This window comes from Manis pentadactyla, chromosome 16, assembly GCF_030020395.1.
Source record: "Manis pentadactyla isolate mManPen7 chromosome 16, mManPen7.hap1, whole genome shotgun sequence".
Classification (NCBI taxonomy): Eukaryota; Metazoa; Chordata; class Mammalia; order Pholidota; family Manidae; genus Manis; species Manis pentadactyla.
In genome coordinates this window covers 9,607,563-9,631,398 of record NC_080034.1, presented here as the reverse complement: position 1 = coordinate 9,631,398, position 23,836 = coordinate 9,607,563, and the positions used below count along the sequence as shown (strand labels likewise).

Sequence of the window (23,836 nt, the reverse complement as noted above, 5' to 3'; positions counted from 1 at the left end):
ACACCTGACACAGAATATGCTCCATAAACATGCTGGCTATTATTACTTTGATTATTTGCTCTATTTGAGATACCATTTTATTAATTGTTCTGCTACTATATAGATATTTAAAGTTCTCCTTACTTCATTAAAAAGTTGCAGAAGGAACAGTTCGTGTGGAATCTTTTTTTTTTTTCTTTGATTTTGGTATGGAATCTTATGTCTCCTAAGTTTCAAGAATGAGTTTCTAACTGGCATCTTCTTGGCTAGAAACCTTTTGCAACAACCCCTGACTCAATAATTGTTTCATCCTTTCTTCACCAAACTGATTTAGAATACACAAAGCTGGCTCATAGAAAAAGAATTTGAAAAATATATGGTGCCTTGAGAATTCTTTTCTGGTGTTAGTTCTGTTTTTATTTCAGCAAGGGAACAGCATTGTTTCTTTCCAATTATTGCCAGCTCTGTTACTGTGAGGCCTTTTGTTTACTCAGGAGTTATTCCAACCGGCCTCCAGATATCCCCCGTTATGGCTTCGTGTCCTCTACATTTAGTGGCATAATGCAGATTTCATATTAGAAAAGCTCTTCAGTCACATGAAACACCTGTCATAAATGTTAATCAACATTAATTTTTTAATATACCAAAGGTGTTAACCTACATCAGTGTGTACAGCTAGAAATTGTTCCTTAAGATTTGTTTTCACTTTTTAAAGCTTTCATTCCCTTTTTAAAAAAACATCTCCATATAATAGTAATGTTTGATTTGCTCAGTCATAGTCTTTGTCTCCTCTTCTGAAGTAAAACATAAAGAACTTTGCTTCTATACTATTTTCTCTCTTCCTAGGAGCTTTTGCAGTCCACATGAAATATGTAGTCTCTTTTCTTGAAATAGCTGACTCTCTTGGCTTGACCTACTTGATTTAAAATAATGCTAAGCTTTGTATTTTCTATGGCTCTCTCCCCAAAGCTAAGTCCTGAAAAACTTGGAAAACTCTTCCCTTCATCTTTTCCTGGAAGTTTTAGGGACAGACAAATGTCTGTACTTTCCTATCTACCCAAAGCTCATGATCATACTTAACAAATATTTCCATATCAACAGAAAACTATGAATATTTAAATGTCTTAAGTCTGAGGGTTTAGAGGAGACATGTTTTTGTGGCCTGAAAGTGCATGTGCAGCCCATTTTCACCCAAATTCAAAAGAGTAAAGCAATAGAAAAAAATTATTTTTCCATTTTTTTTCTAAGTTAATAACACATGGGCGCACATTTCTATAATACTTTGATCACAACCCTGTGATAAGTGTCAAAAATAAACTGAAGCTACAACCTCTTTCCTGGAGGAATTTTATGGGTACCATTCCTTTTAATAAAGAATATGCTGATGGCTGACCTTCTGGGGAAATGTTACATGTTCCCACTTTGAAGCTAGGAAATAACCTAGAAATACCTTTAGGAACTTGGTAAGTTAATGCTCCTGTAATTCTCTATTAATTAGAATATCTGACTGAGTAGACTCTTCCTTTTTCTTAACTGTAAGATTCCAAGAGTTTTTGGATATGTTATTAAATTCACGTTGTTTGGTAGGTTTATTTATCTTTGATTTTTCTCTAATACAGGGACCTCCTGGGAAACAAGGAGTACAACAGACTCTTGGTGGATATTATAACAAGGTATGGCTTCTTTTGTTCACATTTTATTCACAAAGATTTTATATGATTGTATTTTTCAAAAAAAAACAAACTTACAAATTCCTAACTGCTCAGATTTCGAAATACGAGCACATGGACTTAACACCTTTGCACACTGAAAATCTGTTTCAAAAAAAGTGTTTTGCTCAGCATCTTTTTACAAAAGCAAAATATTATCTTTATAAATAAAAAAATTTACTTCAAATTTCACAAAACTTCATGCAAAAAAATAATGCAAAAATCATGTTTCTCCATTGATCATGTCATCCATCTAGTTTATCTGAGGGCAAAAGGGATTATTTGCTACTTTTTGAACTCCGGGTCACAGAATAGGTGATAGACCTCCTATCAAAACCTGTAGGCGCTACACTAAAATCTCAAGCAAGTGTTTATATACCATAAGGCAAGAGACTGGGAGTGCCCCAGCTTTCAGGGAGGAGCCACTTTTAACTTCCCTAGGGTTTTTATATTACAAGTAGGATGGATGGAATACAGACATGGAGGTATCTGAGTGGCTACAGTCAAGCCAGTGTTGCTCCCGATTCTCCAGGGAAGCACAACAGAGGGAGAAGAATGGGTGTTGGCACCAAAGAAGTAAGACTCAGAGACCCGCGGCCATTCATTGACTCGTCAGAGACTTGGGGTCTTATCACTTGGTGTGAGGCGTTCTGTCCACTGACTAGGGTCCCTTATATACATAATAACTTATCACTGATACATTGCTGGTGAGTAATTGGCTGCAGAAACACTCAGAGACACACCCCTTTATGTTTTTCTTACTTTCCATTTCTATGAAGTCCTCTGAGTACCGCTATTTCTCCCTGTTCAGAAACCCAAATAGACACCATATGCCAGCAGAGGCCTTGAGGACAGCATGTGCTTAGAAAAGTTTATTAAATGATGAGCTAATTAAAAATCCCAATTCTTCTTTCACTGGATTAAGTTCAACATAAAGATCGGGATCACCTGTGGTTGGTAAATTTAAAGTCAAATGTGTGGAAAGTTTGTTACGTTTCCTAAGCAATCCTATCTTAAAGTTTTCATTTCCTTATATCTTCCAGGGAGTATTATCATAGGAAGAATGTTTTGGGTATAGTTTATGATCCTTTATGAAACATTTTCTGAGTAATCTGTATGAGCTTTTTGAAACATTAGGGCTTGGCACAAGTGAAAAAAATGTAAGGAAAGCATATCTAAAATTAATTGGTTCAAATACAGTGCTTTTCTGTAATGACACCTACTGTTACAAAATAAGATGTATCACAAATGCTTCAAAATAATGAGAGTGAGTTAGTTCGGATGCCACAGTGTCAGCTAGAAAAACTTAAAGAACACACTATATTGCTTTCACCTTGGTGTAACATTTACCAAGTTGCTACTCAGCTACTTAAATATTTGCTATCCCTTGCAAAACTTTTAAAGCTCGTTTCTTTACAGGTCTCTCAACACTACTTCTGTGTAGAGCTTATCTTGCTGATGAATCAGTTTTCCTTCAAATGAAGATTTATGCAGCATTTATATTTTATTCTAAAGTTGAGAATGTGTATTTTTAAACATTAGGGTTCTATTTCCCAAAAAAAAAAGTGGCGGCTGACCAGAGCAAGTGGAGGGCCTTGCTAGCAGCAGAGCAGTCCTGTGACCTCAGCTACTGGCTCAGCTAGGAGAACCCCAGCTATTCTTACTACCATTTAGGACTGAGGCGCCCAAGTACAGTCCACATGTGCTCAAAACGTGGCTTTGGAGCTGAGCATAACTGCTTAGATGGGAGAGACCATAGCTTGTCTCCTCCAAATGATGCATCATAACCACTTAGCCTCAGAAGGCTTTAGACCTACGTGGGAATTAATGGGAGGTATTTCCAGAACACTTTGCTAGGTTTCCTTCTGAGAGTACTCAGAACTGGCACACCGAGGTCCTAACAGGATGCAGGAGGAGGTGGGGCCCACCTTCCCAGTACATGACCTGTACTGACCCATGTTTCTGGACCATTGCTGCCTCATCCTCACCTTCAGCTTCACAAAGGAAAGGGCCAAATGTGCCCCTTGAGTGAGATGCATGTTTTCTCTTAGCAGTGTCCTCACCCACCCCCACCTCCATCTGGTTTTGGGTGCTGACATTTCATTCTGCCATTCATTGCATGCCCGATGGTCTGGCTGTAGCAAATGAGCACAGAGAGAGGGGCAGGCACCAGCGAAGCTCTCCTGGAGATGAAATAGTGGACCATGTATTGAGACATATAAAGTGGCATTCCAAGGTTGGAATAGTCTTCCCTTTAAATTGGCGTTCATTCACATAGCGTCTGCTCTCGAGTCCTGGGCCTCAGCTCCCAGCAGCTCCACCAGCCAGGCAGCCCGGGTTCTGCTGCTGCAGTGCCCACAGGAGGATAGGCAGCCTGCTCGGACACGTCCTTCCTGTTCTAAACCGAAGAGCCCGCGGTTCATTCCTTGCTCCGGAACCCTCTAAGGCAGAGGGGTTATCCTGGGGCCCCTGTTACAGGAGCTGGTCTTTCCCCCTATAATTTTTCCTAAGTCATCCCGAGGGAGGAGCTCAGCCATGAGAAACCATCTCTCCTCATGGCACAAATCAAAAAGGAAATGGGGGAGAAAAGAAGGAATTAAGAAACACAGGGAGACGGAGTAAAATCAGGGAGGCTATATAGGTGCGTGTGTATGTATTTTGCCTGCCCACTAGAGGCTGCAAAGAATAAAAGGTAGAAGAAGACTTCCCTCCATCACAAAAATAATTCACAAAACAGCTGCTCCCATTCTGTAAGATTGTGTGCAAGGAGGCAGCAATGCTGAGAATATTCTTCTCCTTAAGGAAAATCTCTATGATCCAGCAAACTGCTCGTCATTGTCTCCAGCTCTGGGGATTTTAATAAAAATTTGATAGGTTCTGTCAAGTGCTAAAGCCATCAGGTCCAGAGCCCCTTACAATGCTCTAGATGGGGGAAGAAAAGTGTTATCTGTGGAGGCTAAGTACACAGATTCTACATCTGGTCTTGTTTTTAAAGCAGCACCTTGCAAACGCGTGGGGGTGGTACCACACGTGGTCACACCTGGTGCCGTGGGCAGCCCATCTCAGTTGCTAGAGGTGGACGCCGCGCCTCCCTGCAACCAGGGCTGGTCCTCACTTCTACAAATTGTTGATCAAAAAAACCCTATTTGCTAGCAAGATAATCTTTTTCCTTTTGAGTATCAAATCATAACTTCATTTCAGTATCCACAGACTAGAAAAAACTGAAAACCTTTCTCCAAAATCAAATATTCAAGGTCTTTCCCAGCAGTGAGTTAAACCCAATGATGATACAGAAAGTCAGGGCTTCCTCAGAGATTCTAGAGGCCACCCTTCTGGGCTCAAAGATTCAAAAACAGAATTTAAATCCTAACTTGCTGGCTCTCCCTTCCTCTGTCCCAGGGTCCACTAGCTTTGGGGAACATCATGGACTTAGGCACAGACATGTGGATTTTTTTATCTTGGTTTTATTACAGAGAACCCCCAAGCCCCTGGGTCCTCACCCTCCCCGCCGTGCTTCACCACCTGTACTGGGCATAGAGCTGGTATAACATTTTCCTACAACTGAGAGGTTGGACTGTGTCTTGCCAATGGGTTTCAGCCCTGGGCAGGTTCACTATGGATTCAGTGTGACCAAGAAATGACAATAGAACATTCTTAGGGTGAAAGGTTTTATACCCAACTTTATTAACACAGTGGCAGGTCAATCACTAGAATCCTGTCCACTCAGAGCAAGTCTGCATGCAGCAAGCCCATCTCTGCCTCTGGGCCTCTCTACCCCTGCTGCCATCTCAGTCTCTGTCCTCAGCGCTGCCACCACTCCAACCTCTGCTCTGCTCCTCTGCAGCCTTGCAGCTGAGCCACCGTGTCACCCAAAGCACTGGGTGGAGCTCTTTATATAGAGTCAGTAGCAATGTATTGCCCACACGTGTGTAGTGAGCTAGCCGACCAGGGCTGGGTGAGAATCCTGGCCACAGGAACCCTCACTTTATCCACAGACTGAGAGCTGGCCTGAAGTCTCATTTTCAAGTGAGCACAGCCCTCTTAGGTGTCATTAGATTTTAACTTCCTAAAGCTATTGTGACAAAGCACCACAAACAGTGTCTTACCCATCAGAAGTTTACTGCCTCACAGCTCTGGAGGCTGACATCCAAGCTGAAGGTGTCACAGGGCCATGTTTCGCTGAAGGCCCTAGAAGAGGGGTGTGTTCCAGGCCTTACCCCTGGCTTCTGGAAGTCCCTTGCCTTGTGGCATCATAACCCCTGTCCTCACGGGGCATTCTCCCCATGTGTCCACATTTCCTTTTTGTAAGGACACCGTCATATTGAATTAAGGATCCACTTTATTCCAGTATGATGTCATCGTAACTAACTACGTCTGCAATCCGTCTGATTTCTAAATTAGGTCACATTGTGAAGTACAGGGGTTAGGACTTCAACGTAGGAATTGGGGGATAGGCGGAACACATGCACAATTCAGCCCATACCAGACAACCTGGTTCTTTTGAACTTTATGGATTTTATAGCAAGTTCCCCAAGGGCTAAGCCAAGAAATGTTTAATGACCCTATATTCTGGGGGGAGGTTCATATCCTTGGTCTCTTTTATTAGACTGAGTCACAGGAAGTTGCTGCTTTTTGATTCTTTGGACCCCACAAAAAGGGCCATCTCTTACAGTTCGACCTCTACATGCCAGATACCCTCCCCTCTTTCCAGAAAATACCCTCTCCAGGGCGATGGGAATAGCTTGAGCCTTCTTGCGTGCTTGACTCCAGGTTCCAAAGTTCCGTTCAGCATTTTCCAGAAGAAAACTGAGGGCATTTTCCAACATCCCAGAATCCTTGAAATGGGCAGGCAGATCAGCATCCCACTGCCCCACCACCCTCACACTCCATAAGAATTTTCAAATAAAGGAATTCAAAACTGTGCCACTATTACATTTATTCAAAACACTTACAGAACCCATTCAAATAACAACCAAAGTACAAAATGACCTAGTAAAATTAGAATAGCTTCTGAGGCAGAACTCCAGATTCCAGGAACACAAGGACTCTGTCCTTGATTATTTCTATAGATCCTACTAATCAGTGCAATTGGCTCGGAGGAATTAGAGAGGAGAATCTCACGTATCAGTGAATATGAGTCACTGAAGTTCGAGTCTGCCTTGAGTATTGTTAGCCCTGGAGTGGGGAACAGCTCCATATGCCACTGAGGATCTTTGTTTAGATGGATTTCCTGGCCAGCTGTTGAGTGAAGCAAAGATATAGTGCCCTACTGGGCAGTAAGTGTTCCTGTCATTTTTCTGGGTGTAAAAGTCACTGGAAAATCAAGACTTTAGAACAACAGAGCCTAAGGATCGAATAATACGGCTGGAGCTGCAGAGGCATCTCCTCATCCCAAGCACAGCATCTCTGACACCCTGTAGGCTGTCAGTGGCTGAGATGGGAGGGGGATCTAAACCAAGATGCTATGCTGGAATGCACTCCCACCAGACGCCCCGGTGCTCTTCTGTTATGAATCCAAGAGCTTGGGGCCTCCCAACCCAAAGACCATCTCTGGACAACTCATATCTAAGACCAAAGCGTGTTCCAGCTTTCCTGAAAATGTCCTAGCCTAGGCACAGCCAGGGAGAGACACCGATGGGCTGCATGCACTGATTGGCACCTTGCCCAGATGGCTAGTATTGTCAGAAGGTGCCTAAAATTTGTATTTTGTACAGGTTATATCCAACCTACCATTTGTAAACTGCTGATTCTTTGTGTGTATGTGTCTTAGTTTAATACCTCATTTTCAGATATGTCCTTGTAATAATTCACAGCTCAGGATTTTAAGAATATAATTTTTATTTTCAATTTAGACATCAAAGATCAAAGTTAAGTAAGAAAAATGAGAGAGTGTCACAGACCGTAACAACAACCATTATTAACTACTTATTTTTAACTGGAATAGCATGAATAACATGGAAGGCACATTCAAAATGTCAAACTATAGCAACAGTGATCTGCATGGATGCCTCTTTGTATTTTTGTTGTTTAAATGCCTCTGTACTTTCAATTTTTTCTATGAACATGTGTATTTTTAATTTAAAAAAGACCCTAGTGGAAAGAACACGATTATCACTTTCCCACTTCTAGACTAAAGAATGTTAACAGTGTGATGTAATCCTCTCATCTTTTTCTCTCATATATGTACGTGTTTGTTGGTTTTCTTCTTTTAGTTCATTGTTGCATATGTGTCTTCTAGAATTTACTAGTGAGTACATCAGTTAGACTATTATGGGTCAAAACTAAGAGGTGAGATGTATGCTGGGTTTATAAATTTGTCTTTGTGTAGATGGTACCTGAGACACAGGAGTAAATAAAAAGTGTCTGGGAGAAAATGTTGAGTGACAGGATAAGAGAGCCTGGACAGAGTCCCGAGGACTCCCACCTTCACCAGTAGGTGAGGGGGGAGCAGGAGAGGTCAGGGAGGTGCCAGACAAGCTAGAACCCCGGAAAGCGCAGCCAAAGGCTCAGTTCATGGACCATCCACTACTGTATACGACCAAAGATGTCACTAATGACAGGAGTGTGCTGTCAGCAGAGTGGCTGGGGACCCAGTGAGGTTGCCAGGCATTGATTCGCAGCAGTGACAGTTGGCCTCTGGAGGTGTAACGCTTCTCCAACAGCATCCCCTGGGGGAAGTCACAAAGATACACAGGGTCTCCAAAGCTGTTTCCCAAGTGTTGCATGGAAGGTAGGAGAGGCAAAAACAGTTACAAAAAATTGTTACAGTATTATTAACTATGTATATTTTTTAAGTAGGACTGAATGTATTCAAAATAAATGGACATTTAAATGTTTTCTTTTGTTTTATGTTTACCTAGGGAAATGTTGGTGAGCATGGAGCTGGCAGCCCAAAGGGAGAGAAGGTAATCAGCATTTTTCAAGTGGATAAAAGTGCCCAGGGTTTTAGGCTGACTCACACTCACATGTTGGAGCAGCCCCACTGCACACAGGCTTCCATCCCTGGGAAGACCGGCCTGTGGAGGCCACAAGCCTCCCCGCCTCCTGACCTGGCAGCAAGTGGGATCTGCTCCTCGCTGAAGGCGGCTGAGGAGCAGTTGGCTAGAAGGAAGGGAAAACATGAAGGGCAAGTGGCTGTACTGAGGCAAATGAAATTAGAATACAAGCTTCAGTTCGTAATTCCTGAAACTGTGAGGTGGCAAAAACAATTCAAAGATCCCCTGGTCAAAATTTCTGAGGCTCTGCTCCCTGTCTTCATGTATCCTTATGGGCTCAAACATTAGCTGCTGGGAGGGCATTTTTTTGGTGGGGTTTCATAATGTACAGTCATGGTATAACCAAGTCATTATTTCAAGACAGTTTTGAAATTAAAATGCTGATGAATTTCCATTGCATGCTTACTGTCATCCTTCACAGGTTTAATTGTATTACTGTGAAGATGACAGATTCACTTGCTCACTCAAAAGGGTGTTTCACTCTTGATTTGATTCAGAAATTGTGACAGCCTTGGATTCAGTGTGAATGGACCACTGTCCGGAAAAAGCAATGCACATTAAACCTGCAGACAGAGATGAGCAGGTTTGAAAATACTCTGAGGGAATGTAGCCTGTGAGTGCTACCTTCATTCATTCACCCAGGAAAAATTCTTTTGATTGAGGGCAGAGTATTTCAACATGAATCCAAGAAAATATGACATCTGTGCCTTATATTATCAGTGCAAAAGATTATATATCCATCACCAGAAAATACTGCTAAAGAATGGTCTCAACAGAAGCTAGGAGCTTCTTGTAGATGAACCATTTAAAATGATGTTTTCTGCAAATCAATAAATAAAACTTCAACATTCTTAAAAAAGACATCCAAAAAAATACATACCATACAGCAATAATAAGTCATTTATGTATCTTAGATCGCACTGCTCATACATGAGCATTTCCTGTAACCAAATAGCTTACGGAATTCCACCAGCACCATAGCGAACACGTTACATTTTAAGCAATTACTACTGGACACATGCAGCCTAATGGGAAGAAAAAAGAAGCCACCAGGCTTGTCACATAGAACAGCTGAGCAAAGAAGAGAGTTGTGGCACTTATAAAGTATTTAAATGACGATTCATTTATTGAAACAAAACAGCTGGCTTCTTTGTTGCTATGTTCATTAGAAAACATATGTCACTTAGGAATTCTTAAGACCTCAATGACGAGAAATTTGATTCTGTAAAACAGGTGTATTTCAAACTTTATAGACCTTTTCTATTGCTCAATATCTTTTCTAATTGCTTTGGAATCTTAAGTGGAATTAGAAAAAACCTGTGGCATTATGGTTCCCTGCTTCCCTCCAAAGATATAAGCTGGAAGAGTCTACAGGGAACTTGATGCAGCACCTGATATAAATGTACATATGAAATGACTTGTAAGAATTCTAATTAAAAGGAGAAAGGCTCTGCTAATAAATAATGCATAAGATGAACTACAAAACATAAGCATAGCACCTGCTGGGAGAGTGAAGTCACCTCTCCCTACACACACCCACGCAGTGTATGTTCTGAATCAATACATTAGTTTTTTTGAATTATAAAGCTGCTCACGGGTCATGACAGTGAGGACTTGAAGCTCCTTCGGGCTGCCCTCATCGCTCTTCGCTGGCGCCTGCAGCAGGCCCTGGTGCTTCTGAACCCTGACTGCACATCAGAATCACCTCGAGAGCTCTTAGAAAATAACGGTGCTCCGGCCCCATCCCCAGAGACTCTGTTTTGGGGAGCAGCCCATATCTGGTTGATCAGGGTGGAGTCCTTATCTCTATTATTTCAAAGTGCTTCAGATGATTCTAGCAGGCAGCCAGTGCTGAGAACCGCTGAGTGATGGAAAGAGTGTGAGCTTTGGGGTCAAAAACTGATTGTGCCGCTAGCGGCTCTGTCTCCTTGGGAAAAATCACTCTTCTAAGTATCAGTTTCCTTATTCGTCACATGGGCATGATCTACACAAAGAGTTGCTGGCAGGATTACAATCAAGTGAGATGAAATTAGTTTACCCAAAAGTACAGTCCCAGACACACGTGCAGCCCCCAGTAAAGAGTGGTTCCTGCCTGCCTATTCATCTGTCCCAAGCTTTCCTTCTGCTCATGACTGTCATTTATCTCTTGTCGGCATTAATAGTCATTGCCATCCTTAACACCTGGTCTTGCTCATCTTTCCATCTCCCACTATGATTTTTGACAGAGAATGGACTAAATTTATTTGTAGAAGGAAAGATTTAACCAGAAGTAGGATTTTAACACACAGATGATGTTTTGTCACTGCCATACACTCCATTACTTCGGAGGGCACTGAGTGGCCAAATAGAATCACAAAACCGGCCCACCACTCGGAACCCAAAATCACGGTGAAGCTCCAGGACACACAGCAGCAGCGGTAGAATCCACGCACAAATCACGCCTGGTTTCCCAGCCCCATCCTGTTCTAGGAGCACTAAGTTGCAGGGAGAAACATCAGGAACATTAATTAGTGGCCGTTGTGTAAATGGCAGCAGAGACCATGGCATCCACATGACGGATCTACCAGTACTGAAATGACGGTCTCGGCTCTGTAGCTCGCCTGAGGCTGTTGGAATGTGGCGAAGAAATAATGTCTTTGAAAACTGGTTGGAGAGAATGGCTTCTTTATAAAGTCTGCAGAAGGTGGCAGAATATCTAAGGACCCCTGAGAGATTAGCAGGTGTCTTGTGCTAATTGTGTGTCTTTTGTCAAAGGGAAAAGATAGAGCCTCAATAGCATCAGGCCTTCCAAATAGCATAGAAAGTGTCAAAGGACAGCTTTTCCTGCAGCTAAGTGAACTCATCACTTATCTTTCAACTCATATCCACAGGGACAAGTCACTGAACATCCATTTTTATTTTAAATATGAACAACAATTCTGCAGGTCTCTTAGATTCAGAAAAGAACTGCTTTTGTTTGCAAAATTTTGTATGTGGGAATTGTTCCCAAAGATTTCCTGTAAGCCCAGGCACACCCAAGTATCACTCAGAGAGCCGGACCGGAGGCCCCCTTGGGCCCTTCCTGCTCATTTCAGCGGAGACCTATTGACATCAGTTCAAATATTTAGCAGCTACAAGTATAATTACTCATCCTCCATGCACATTCCCCTCTCCCTTCCACCTTGGTACTGGGCAGATGTGATTTTTTATAGTAATTTGTATACCCCTCCCCTGATTTGTACTTTCATGTTTTGCAGATCAGTCTACTAGGCATATTTTTTCCTTCACACCTGTGAATTGGGGGTTTTAGCACCTACCAGATGAGTAGAAAGGTCACTCTGAACACCTTAATACTCATACAAGGCCAATTATTTATTTCCTCTTTCAGACCAACAGTAATTTGTCCCTTAAATGTACCCACCAATTTCTCCATTTTCTTACTTTGGATAGACTTTCTCTAAAATAAAAATGGCCTCTCCTACCATGTGGTGAGCATAAGACTGATGGTACACTAGATATTTGGATACTATAAGGAGAAATACTTATGTTAATAAATTAAGACTAAATTTACAAAATACATTGCACAAATCTAGGAGACCACTTAATAAAAACATGATCTCATCTATCCATTATATGCAACAACCTCCCTCTTTCTCTAGTCTAAAAATCACAAGATAGTGAGGAGAATAGAAATGTCGAGTAAGCCAACATTTTTAAATGGTAATGGATTTGTACTTGAAGTACTTTGCCTAGACTGTGGTTTGAGGCCTCAGAATAAACAGGTAAACACATCCACATGAGGGAACATCTATGGAGATGTTCCTTGCAGCCTTATTTATTAAAGGAAAAAGGTAGAGACCACCGAAATGCCCTTCAGTGGGGCTTGGCTAAGCCCTGGTACATTGCCATTATAAGATACCACCAGGGGTTAACTGAATGAACTAGACCTATATGTATCAACAGGAATCGATATTAAAAGTGTTGAGTGAAATAAAAGTGACAGAATATATAAGACAAAGCTATTTATGAGACTTGTTTTAAATATCCAAATAATGTTTTGCTTATGATTACACATATTCAGTAGAAGTGCAAAAATGTGGACTAAAATATAAGTACTAACTAAATTCAAGAGAGTGACTCCCTCTGGGGCAGGAATAGGGAGGGAAATATAGAAGATTTCTTCTTTGATTATAAATTCTTTTATTTCTTTCATTTCGGGGGCCTGGTACACAGAGGTTTGGTCTATTTGACTTAAGGTTTTCCGTATTTATTTTTTGAAATAAAAAATAGATGACAGGTAAGAACGGTATATGCTCAGAAACACAATGGTGAGCATGGCTTTGCGAAACTGCTCTTTAAGTTGGGAATATACTCAACATTACATAACTTCTAGTAGCTACAGTTAATTTAACAAGTGCGTGATATTCAAAGATCTTGGTAAACACTAAAAGTAGGTGAACTGCTGAGACTCCTCTGAAGTCTGATTAATGATATATTTCCTTTCCACAAGTATTATTTCTGTAAGTGCCATTTATTCAAAATAATCTTTGTATGTCACATAAAAATCCCTCAAACTCTTTGACCAGGACATTTTAGACATGTCTAAGCTGTCACTGTCACCACATCAACAAAAATGACTTCTTTATCCACAGCCAATCATCTAAGTGACAATATAAATGCCGGAAACAGCTGAGAGTCTCATTTCTCCTCCAACAGCTCACCATTCCTGCTCCCCCAACTGTAGAAAAGAAAGAAGTATCTGAAATACAATACCTGGGTTATGGCGCCAGTTAAACTATCTGGTGTCTTTATGATCACAAAAATTCTATTATTGGTACAGCAGGTCAAATGATAATTTTTTTCTCCTCTAGATGTTATTCCCTTGAAAAAGAATTAATTTTTGTTTCATAGTGATTTTTTTGATGCTGTGGATTTCTGAGCAACCTAAAGGCATGGTGAAGCACTGACCAATGCACTATCATGCAAATAGAGGTGCCCATTGTCTCTTGGATGATAATAGATAAATTATTCTTTGGTTAGAATGAGCACAAACAGTCACTGAGTCTGACAGTCACAACAGTGCTCATCTGACCTCATGCAAAATCTCTCTTGTTTTTTTTTTTTGAAAGGGTGAAACTGGACAACCAGGATTTCCAGGACCCATTGGCCCTAAAGGTCAAAAAGGAGAACCTGTAAGTATTTTAGCTTTAAGGTCAGAGGAAGAATATCCAAAAAATAGAACTAAAAATATTTTTCCTAACCCACCCCAATTCTATGCACTCTGCCCCTGCCATGGCAAATAAGAATAGAGCAGATATTTGAACAAGCCCTTTATGTGAAGCACTAAGTCCTTTATGTATATTAACTTCTTTAATCCATTTTTTTAATGAGGTAAGCTGTTATCACCCCATTCTTCAGATGAGGAAACTGAGGCACAGAGATGTTAAGTAACTTGTCCGAGGTCACCCAGCTAATAATTGTTGGAGCCATGAATCTCACATAGGTAGGCTGATTCCCAAACCCAGAGTTTAACAATCCCTAAGCTGCACTGTTATAACTAAACATTATAGCTAGAATGAGCAATACATTCAATATATCAAGAGACTGGGGCTAATGTTTCCCAAAAAATTAGAAACGTGTATCTATCTGCTCAAATAACTGTTCTCAGGATGCTTTCTAAAGTTATTTTTCCTTCTTGTTTTTTGTAAGATCAAAGTGGCTTCTCAAGCTACTTTTCAATATTACTGAGGCCAATTTCTTTCAAAACTTAATTTTTGGTGGGGGGAGCAACCTACAGTATCATGAACCTAAAGAGGTTACATGAATCCTAGTTACAAAAATAACTAATTAAAACTAAAAAAACAACAACAACAACAACCCTAAAGCAGCCCCTTGGAATCAGCAGGAATCAGACTGCACAAATGTTTAATCTTTGCTGAAAAAATACTTTTAAAAAATCAGGTTTACCTCTTTCCTTTCCACGGTGAGCAAGGGGCATGGCCTCACCAGGGGTAATGAATGAATGAAGAGGTCCCTGAGATGCCCTCATGCCAAACGGGTACAGTATAATAATAGTAAATACTACAAATTTTTCCCGCATTTCAACTTTAAAAAGTAGACGTCTCTGGCAATGCCCGGGAGTTTTCAGGCAGCTTTAGAACCTGGTGTCACCCGCGTCCCCAAGCCCTCCTGCCTCCAGCCTCAGCTGCAGGAAGGACCGGGGCCCCCCCGCGGGGCGTTTCCAGGAATGTCCGGGGATGCCCCACAGGCCCAGCCAGCGGGCGCCGCGCCTTCCGCCTGCCAGGGCACCCCTGACGCCCCGCCCGCGGTGGCACCTCTTGCCGCCTCTTAGTTGCTTCGTTACGTCTCCATGTCTCCCCTCCAAGCTTGAACATGGACCCTCATCGCTAATTTCCCTGGGACACATGGCGGACCCAGCAGGAAGGTTTCCTGACATTCTGCTGGGACAGCTGGGGGATGGAGGGCAGGAAAGAGAGGCCTCCACCGGGACAGAGCGACGCTGGAACGGGACTGTGCCCGGGATCACCGGCGGTCCTCCCGGGATGCTGACCCTAATTCCAGGGTTCTGGGGGGAGGCGTGAGAGGCCGCGCTGCTCGGAAGCTCCCATGTGGCCTCCCTGCTGGTGGCCCAGGGACCACGCTTTGGGTAGCGAGGGCGACGGGTGTCACGGCTGCAAGGAGACTCCCTCTGGCTTTCTCTCCTGCCCCCATATGGGGGGCAGCCCGCCTACCCCACTGAGAGCGCCTTTAGCCCCGCCTGCCTCACCTGGGAGAAGCAAGCTGCTCTTCTCTCACTTCTTCTCCTTGCCAGTCACTTCTTGGTCCTCTGGGTATCCTGCCTCCATTGCTCAGCGGTTCCCCTTCTCTGGGGGGCATATGTTCCATCCATTCCCCAGCGCAGGCCTGAAACCATGCACAGTACCAAAGCCTCTCTACACTATTTTTTTCCTGTACATACATAACTACGATAAAAGCTTAATTTAGGCATAGTAAGAGATTAACAACTAATAATAAAATAGAATAATTGTGACAATAGACTGTAATAAAAGGTACTTGAAAGTGGTCTCTTCCTCTCCCAAAGTACCTCACTGCCCTGGAGGCATGCTTCTTGTGGTGATGCGAGAGGAAATGCCCCCACGGTGACACGGAGGGAGGCACTGCTGTCGCGCGGTGGCACAGTGCTGGGTCACTGCTGGCCTTCGGGAGATGCGTCAGGAGGAGGCTCATCTGTGGTTGACCCCGGGTAACTGAAACCACTGAGAGAGAAATGGGGGTGAGGCGGACTGCTGAATGTGTTTGCCTGCCTTCCTCCCCACCCCCGAGCCCCCATTTAAAACAAGCAACTTTTACATGATTATGCAGGGCGATTCAGCTCTTTGTGGTCTCAACCTTTCCATTTCAGAAGAGGATCTGGACTTGACTTTACCTAATAGCCTGAAGGTCCAAAGAGAGAAATAGTTTTCATCCCAATTTGAATTCTGGACCACCTATCCTAAGTGGCAGTTTGTCCCCCACTAAAGACATTTAGAATATGATTAGCTGTATATTGTATCAGAGCCAAAATATAATTCAGAGATCATCTGGTTAAAACCTATGACTTTATAGATAAAGAGAGGTTCTGAAATGTCAGTGTTTTGACCCAGATAGTAGCCATCAGAGCCAGGACTAAATATCAGTTCTCTAGACAACCAAGCCCCTGGTTTGGTTTGGTTTTTAAAACAGTTACTTTTCCTCAGTGTGGTTCTAAATCAACAATGACACAGAAAATGTGAGATAAGCAGAAATAAGCACTTCTATCAGTGGTGTGGCCCATTGCTCATCCCTAATTCACATCATCTCTTATCTTAAAAAGCAAATTTAAAATTAAGGCTGAAAGGCAAGGATATAATACAACCTTGATCTAATGTATAGAAGTTAACCAATGATAAGGGAATTAATCACGTTGGCTAGATAAGGGGCGTATTAGTCAGAAAAAGTAACAAATTAACCCTGACATTTCTGTGGCTTAACCCAAGAAATGTTATCCCTTGCTTACACAGCATGCCCAGTGTGGTTCCGTTTGGAGGGGTGGGTCCCTCACCTCACTGCACACAGTGGACCGCTCATCACCCCTTGGGGGTAAGGAATCTGGAGTCACTGGTGCAAGGAAGTGGGACTTGGGAGACACAAGGGGGTTCTCACCCCCTCAACCTGCAAGTAAACGTCTCTCCTGCTCATCCTGTATTGCTAAACCTGGCTGCGTGGACCCATACGAGCGCTAGGCAGCTGCGCAAGATGGGAGAGAACGTCCGTGCCCCACAGTTCCTAGCATGTAACGTGTACAGTTTCAATATGAAAGCAGAGGCCCATTCTGTATCCGCCCATCTCCCATTAGTGGTTTGTAAGAGGAGGGCGGCCCCCGAGGGGAAGGGGGCTGTACTGTTTACTCTAATGGTTCTCGCACTTTCTCTTGACTTTCATATGCAAAAGGAAATTTTTTAAATATATGGTTTCCATCTTCCTGTCGATTTACTCAATACAAATAATAAACAAACCAAATTACAAATCGAATCAAACAGGCTGAGCCCCCAAAGCCTGGCACTGAAGTCAGGCTGCCTGGCTTTGAATCCCAAAGGACCTCTTAAGGATTTGTGACCTCAGGGAAATCATTTAACTTCTCTGTGCCTCAGTTTTCTCATGTGTAAATGTGTACTAATGGCAGCTACCTAGCGGACACATGAAGATTAACTATATTGACGTATACAGAGTAATTAGAGCAGTTCTTCAATATAAGAACTCAGTAAAGGCCAACTATTATTGTTATATCTGCATAACTTTAAATTCTCTAATTTAATAAAGGTGTATTGAGCACCAGAGATGCTATAGAATCAAGATGATTTATATCCCTACACCCGCCGAGTTTATAGGCAAGATAAACAAGGAAACATAAAGCGGGCACATGGTATTTTAGGGGAAATAACTCAGTTACTCAGAACCTTCTCGAGTCCCTTTCCTCATCCTTGAAATGGGACAGAATCTTCCTCATTGCATTGCTGTCAGTAAATGAGGTCATGCACATGTAACTTTAAGAACAGGGGCAAATGAGAGAAAGCCTCTGTGTGTGTGTGTGTCAGAGTGTGATATCTTTGTGTGTTTGTGTCTGTGTGTGCCTACGTGTGTCTCTATATGTGTCTGTGTGTATGTGTGTGTGTGTGGTCATCTGTGAACCGTGTAGCAGGAACCTTTAGTGCTGGGCAGCGTTCCAATTTGTGAGCCACTCAGGATTCTTGAAGTAGTATTAGAATGATTAACTTGTTGTTCATTTGGGACTATGAGAGGTTTTTTTGAATTAGTTCTCATGTGCACCCTTTAAGCTATACAGGCAGGCTGTGTGCATCCAGATCATTTTAGAGTCTTGTTGCTGACGGAGATCCGAATTTGCCCTGCAGGATTTATCCATATTCTGGTCTGGAGAGTTTAATTCTAAGTGTTTCTAATTGATTCGGTTTTACCCATTTTCCTAGGGGGATCCTTTTACCAAAGGAGAAAAGGGAGATAGAGTAAGTAGATGTTTTATTTCTCTCTTGGGCTTTCTACTTCATTGATTTCTTTCTCTCTTATTTCTGATATGTTTACTTTAGAGTCTAATAGATTTGATAAAATAAGCTCCCTGAGCATTTTGCTTTTTCTGTGAATTTTGACTCTCTTATTTTGATAAATGAGGACTTTTAAACGTTTGTAAGTTTGATCCTGTGATGACACTTTACCACTTGGCTTGGGTGATGTGTATTTTCTTTAACCCACTACTATTTGTGGTTGGACTTGAATATTTTGAAAGATATCTATTTAGACTATCTAAGGTACAAAATTAAGATACAAGATACAGTTTTTTCAGGAGTTCCATTAATGATACAAATTGAATTTATCAAACAGGATGATTCTACCAAAAGGATCAGTGATAAGTCATGGCAAATAAGAAAACAAACTCATTTCAGCCAATATTGTCCTCTCTTGTGTGACCTTCAGTTTTTTCTGTTTCTCTTTTATTAAGTACATGTACCTGATAGTAGAATCGCCATGACATATCAACTTAAATTCTACCCTTTCTTTCCCGCTCATCTCAAGCTTTAATTCCCTGAGATGGAAGATTCACTAATAAATCATAACAATGTCAGCAAGTGATTGCTAATGAAACATGATGATTACAGTGTCAAAATTGACACTGGGACAAAAGCTGCTATAAAGAAGAAAGAAAATGACAAATTGTTTATTAGCAATGAGGATTTTAAATCACATTTTAAAGTGAACCTCCCTTGACTTCATCCTGTCTTCCATAATTTCCTCTTCTATTGTATGTGAATGAGTGGGATACAGATGATTTAGGTATTAGAGGCCCTCACCTGAGCTTGAATGCAAGCTTACATATATGGTGATTATTTTATTTACAGGGAGAAGCTGGGATAATAGGATCACAGGGAATCAAGGTAACCTCCCGACATTCTTCAACTGCATCTCCAACCTAATAAGACTGTGAAAATTAAAGTGCCCATTTCACTTTGCTTCCCACCTGTATGTTTTAGGGCGAACCCGGAGATCCTGGTCCCCCTGGCTTAATAGGAGGCCCAGGACTAAAGGTATACAAGAAATATCAGAGATAAATGAAGAAATAACATTGGAGTTAGAGCCATTTCTGTGTAAAACAAGGTGCTCTGGTGTGACACTCATTTTTTTCACAAGTGTTCTTGAGACTCTGTCATGTTTCTATGGCAATTTTCCCTCCATTGGCTGCATTTATCCCACATAGTCACTGTGCCTCTTGGTTCACAATAGGATTTTTTAACTCTTTTTCAGAGCATGTTCACAATAGCATCCCTAAGAGCTTTTACAGGAAACAATGTGAACTGAATCTATGACCCCGAGCTAAATACATAAAGAGAACAAGATTCAGGATTCGATTTTTAGCCAAAATTATGCAGCCCTGAGATGCTGGAGTTCCCCGTGTGGGACCCCGCAGGAGGGACCAGCTGTTGGGAGGTGCGGGAGGGATAAATGTGACTTGCTTCTACCCATGGGCAAGGCAGGTACCCACGCCTCACCTGCTGGTGAGAACACACCCATTTAAATGAGAACCTCTTGAAACTATCTTTGTAAGCCCAAAGCACATTTCGGTATAATACGGAAAAGGTAGGGTGGCAGAAAGTCAGTCTTTCTACAGATAAAGGCCACGCCACATTGTACGTATATTCAGGAACAATCCATTTATTTAAGCAAAGTTGAAGTATACATCACCTTCTATTTTAGGGTCAGCAAGGACCTGCAGGCTCTGTGGGACCCAGAGGACCACCAGGAGACACTGTATGTATAGCAGACACAGGTGTCTTTGATATTTGGCAATTAAAGTGGGACTGAGTTGTCTTAAAGAATGTCAACATCTGTTCATGTGACTGAGTCACACCACATTTTCTAAAGATGTGGGTCATCTCTACCCCTAAAACTGATCACACCTAGTGTCAGGGGCTGCCAGGAAGCTAGTACCTTCAGATGTGCAGGTGAGGTCCTTTTGAATATCATTAGCTTAATAAATTGGTCTTTGGAACTCCAGTTAACTAAATTATTATTGGGGAGATACTTGTCAGTGGTGCACCAACAATAAAGAATATTGGAAACATCAGAAGAAATAAGGAAAAAGCATTTCCATCACACACGACATTTGGTTCAACTCTCCATCTAAAAAAGACACCCCAAAGCTTCTGTTGTTTTCTTCCCAGAGTGTCCTGAAAGGGCAAGTCTTCTGCCTGACAATAATTCTGTAATGCAGTTGGAGAAAGGTCCTCAGGTTGCATTATAACCCAGCTCTCTCACTAGTTTCTCCCAGTCTCACACACACACACACACACACATATTGGTCCGGTGCTTCCCAGGTGTAATCTGAAAACAGCCCCTGCACATGGAGGGCAGGGAGAGATGGAGAAAGAGGCAGACCACCCCAGATTGGCAGGTGGCAGGTTTAATAAGCAAGTGAACTTACACACAAGGCTTGTCTTGGGCAACTGCAAGACAAGAGATCTCAGTACCCATACACCAAATCTGAAAAGGTTTCACAGAATCCTTAACTAGGTTCAGCACATATACTGTCCAGATGGTATCAACACCACATCAATATTTCAAGGCTATGTTCTTCGGCAGCCTCTGGGACCAGGCTAGGCAAGTGAAGCCAGCTTCCAAGGACAGGGAGGGAGTGGGACAAGCCTCTAGGTCCTGGGGTCCAGCTCACAGGTCATGTCTTCTCAAGGATGTTCCCCAACAACACCCACATGCACACACACACACACACACAATCACACCCTTTAAATGCACTTTTTTCTATTCATTCTGCTTGGTAAGCCTTTTGTCCCAGGAACAAGCTCCCCAGCGTAGCCTTCTGACAACTTGGGAGCTGAGACCATTAGTCTTACCCATCAGTCCTCACTTAAGCAAAACAAGAAAAATTTCTGGACATAAGTTCTTGGAAACCAATCTCTGTTGCACCATGATTCCAGGACTCTCTCTGCTGCTATGAGACTCTCTCCTTTTCCCGTCCGCTTGGGAACAGCCCATGACCTCTTGCTCTCTCCCCGCGCTCCCTGACTGAGCTTCCAGAGGCTGACCTTTCAGCTCATTTGGTCTGCCTGACACTTTGAACATTCAGGGCATGGAGCAAAGCTTTTTGTTGTTCCCCCAAACCACTTGGTGAGCCATCACAGGTGTCCCTAGTGGAGAGGTCTTACCAAAAAAGAGAAAATGTTTACAAAGAGAGAGGGTGCAGCCACAGACGCCTGGGAAGTGAGATCAGGTGATAGTGACAGGAGGTAAAAGAGAATAAAATCCAAAGGGGAAGAGCCGCTGTTGCAAATGCATAGTAAAGCTTATTTTCTACTTACCCATTGTCCTCTGAATAATAAGATGCACCGGCCACCCTCCCCGACGCCTTCTTGGAGATGATACGGATGCAGTATTTGGTTTAATTCTGCTTATTTAGCTCTTTCCCATTATATCCACATTACTTCACTTGAAACAACAAGCCACATGTTTTCCCTAAAGGTTTTTCCTCTCATAGGCCAAAATCAATCCATCCCTGTACAGTTTATTCATTAAAGATCTGTAATCCTGACAAAGACTCACAGACATTCTATGATAATGACGGGTGTTCTGGTTACTCTTTCCCTTTCATTATGAATTCTCCAGGGATTGCCAGGAGAACACGGCGTCCCCGGGAAACCAGGCGTTAAAGGGGAAAAGGTACGGCTTCGTCGCACTCACCTGTGTGTTAAGTGCTAGGTGGGGGGAAGAGAAGAGGATCCGAAGGAAGCTAGGGGAGCAGAAAGGCAGGACCAGGCTGCCCGGATGGTGCAGCGGATAGATGGTCACTGAATTAGGTGTGAATGGCATGTGTGAACGGCCTCGTTCTGGCACCAAAACACAATGTGGTAAAAGAAGTGACTTGGAGATGAAGCTCTCGGGACTCAGAAAGACTGCTTCAGGCTCAGCTACTGACTCTGGTATAGATCTAAGAAGTCTCAGTCCCTCGGGTCCTGTTTCTTGGTGTCTACAGGGAAATAGGATATTAACGTTGAACCATTACTGAGGCATAACCTAAAGAAAACACAGAGATCATCTAAAGATCTTTATGAATAGAGGCCCCTTGTGCATATATTTACACACATATGTCATGATGCATAATGTAACATAACTTACTACAAATCCAAGCACATTTAAGGTGGCTGCAACAGTGCCTGGCGCTGAATGAGTGAATGAGAATGATGACTTCTTATGAGAGTCTTACTGAGAATGAGAACTTGAAACAAGGGAAACTAGCACCTCCACCCCTTTCCCTGTGAGCCTGAGTGGTGAAGACCCTTCCCCTATTTTCCTCAGGGAGACCCAGGTGGGATGACAGGCCCTCCTGGGCTGCCAGGTGCGAAAGGTGAGGCTGGTCCTCCAGGGAAAAGCCTGCCCGGGGAGCCAGTAAGTACCAGCCCTTTTACTAATACTTCTCTTGAAACTCATCACTTAACCATTGGTATGTTCCCAATTTCAGATCACAAGAAAAAGAAATATCCGTCTTATTGTTTAGATCAGAGGTCTAATGTCTTTGGAAATTTGATGCAAGCAAAGGGCTCTCTTCTGAAGAAAATGCTCCTATACTCACTAGTTCACATACAATTTTGGAAGATTCATAGGCCCCCCCAAATCTTTGGGAATCTATGGAACCTAGTAAGATACACTAGTTTTAAATGATAAGCCTTCCTAGGACACTATGCTAAAACAGAAGAACTGCCTGAAATTTCCCTTCCAGAAGCTCTGCAGGTATGGCCATAGGCAGTCGTTTCCAGAAAATGTCCTCATGTCCCAGGCTATGACCAGGACATAGGAAACTGGACAGCTAGGATATCTAAATAACCAATATTCCTATGTCACGTACCTTTTTTTCTTATCCCCCTTGACCTTTATACTAATTAATAATAATAAATAGTTCTCAGGATCAGATGCCTCATTTTAAAGATGAAAACATCTTATCTTTTAAAGTAACTATTACGAAATCTATAACCTAGTGAAATTTATATTTTCTGTTCCTTATTCTTTTACAGAAAAAGGTTTATTCAAGAAAGATGAAGCACAGTGAAACACTTTTGTGTTGTGACTTCTAAGATGTTTTTAACCTTTTTAGAAAGATTAATGTATTCACCTTTTTTTTTTCTTTTAGGGATTAGATGGAAATCCCGGAGCACCTGGTCCACGTGGGCCAAAGGTATAAAAATATGATTGATCATTTTAAAAGAATTAATATCTAATAAAATACAGCCAGAAAATCCATGTCCCTTGAGCCCTGGAACTAACAGTCGCGTCTCAATGCACAGGGCGAAAGAGGACTTGTAGGCGTCCACGGACCCCCTGGTGAGAGAGGCCCCCCAGGGGCAGGAATGCCTGGCCGAACAGTAAGTGGAATGCCATCGAGTTTTTGAAACCCAGTTGGTTCCAGTACCATGAAAGGAAAATCCAGTGACAAATTTGAGCAGGAAGGAAAGAATAAAATGGTCAAAGGAGGAAACACAAACACTCATCACAGGTAGAAAATTAATGGGCACTGAGGTGACATCACAGAGAAACACAGAGAAGGTGCTCACTGCCGGCCCA

General features: G+C 42.4%; 1 protein-coding gene across 1 annotated transcript in view; it reads left to right on the top strand.

The window, feature by feature from the left end:
- Positions 1-23,836, top strand: part of COL19A1 (collagen type XIX alpha 1 chain) — a 285,300-nt gene that overhangs the window by 201,029 nt on the left and 60,435 nt on the right. Inside the window, exons 17-27 of the mRNA XM_036916243.2 lie at positions 1,599-1,652; positions 8,549-8,593; positions 13,792-13,854; positions 18,187-18,222; positions 19,111-19,146; positions 19,243-19,296; positions 19,964-20,017; positions 21,887-21,940; positions 22,577-22,666; positions 23,406-23,450; positions 23,560-23,637. Coding sequence (XP_036772138.2) covers positions 1,599-1,652; positions 8,549-8,593; positions 13,792-13,854; positions 18,187-18,222; positions 19,111-19,146; positions 19,243-19,296; positions 19,964-20,017; positions 21,887-21,940; positions 22,577-22,666; positions 23,406-23,450; positions 23,560-23,637 — 609 coding nt within the window. The remainder of the gene's footprint in view (positions 1-1,598; positions 1,653-8,548; positions 8,594-13,791; positions 13,855-18,186; positions 18,223-19,110; positions 19,147-19,242; positions 19,297-19,963; positions 20,018-21,886; positions 21,941-22,576; positions 22,667-23,405; positions 23,451-23,559; positions 23,638-23,836) is intronic.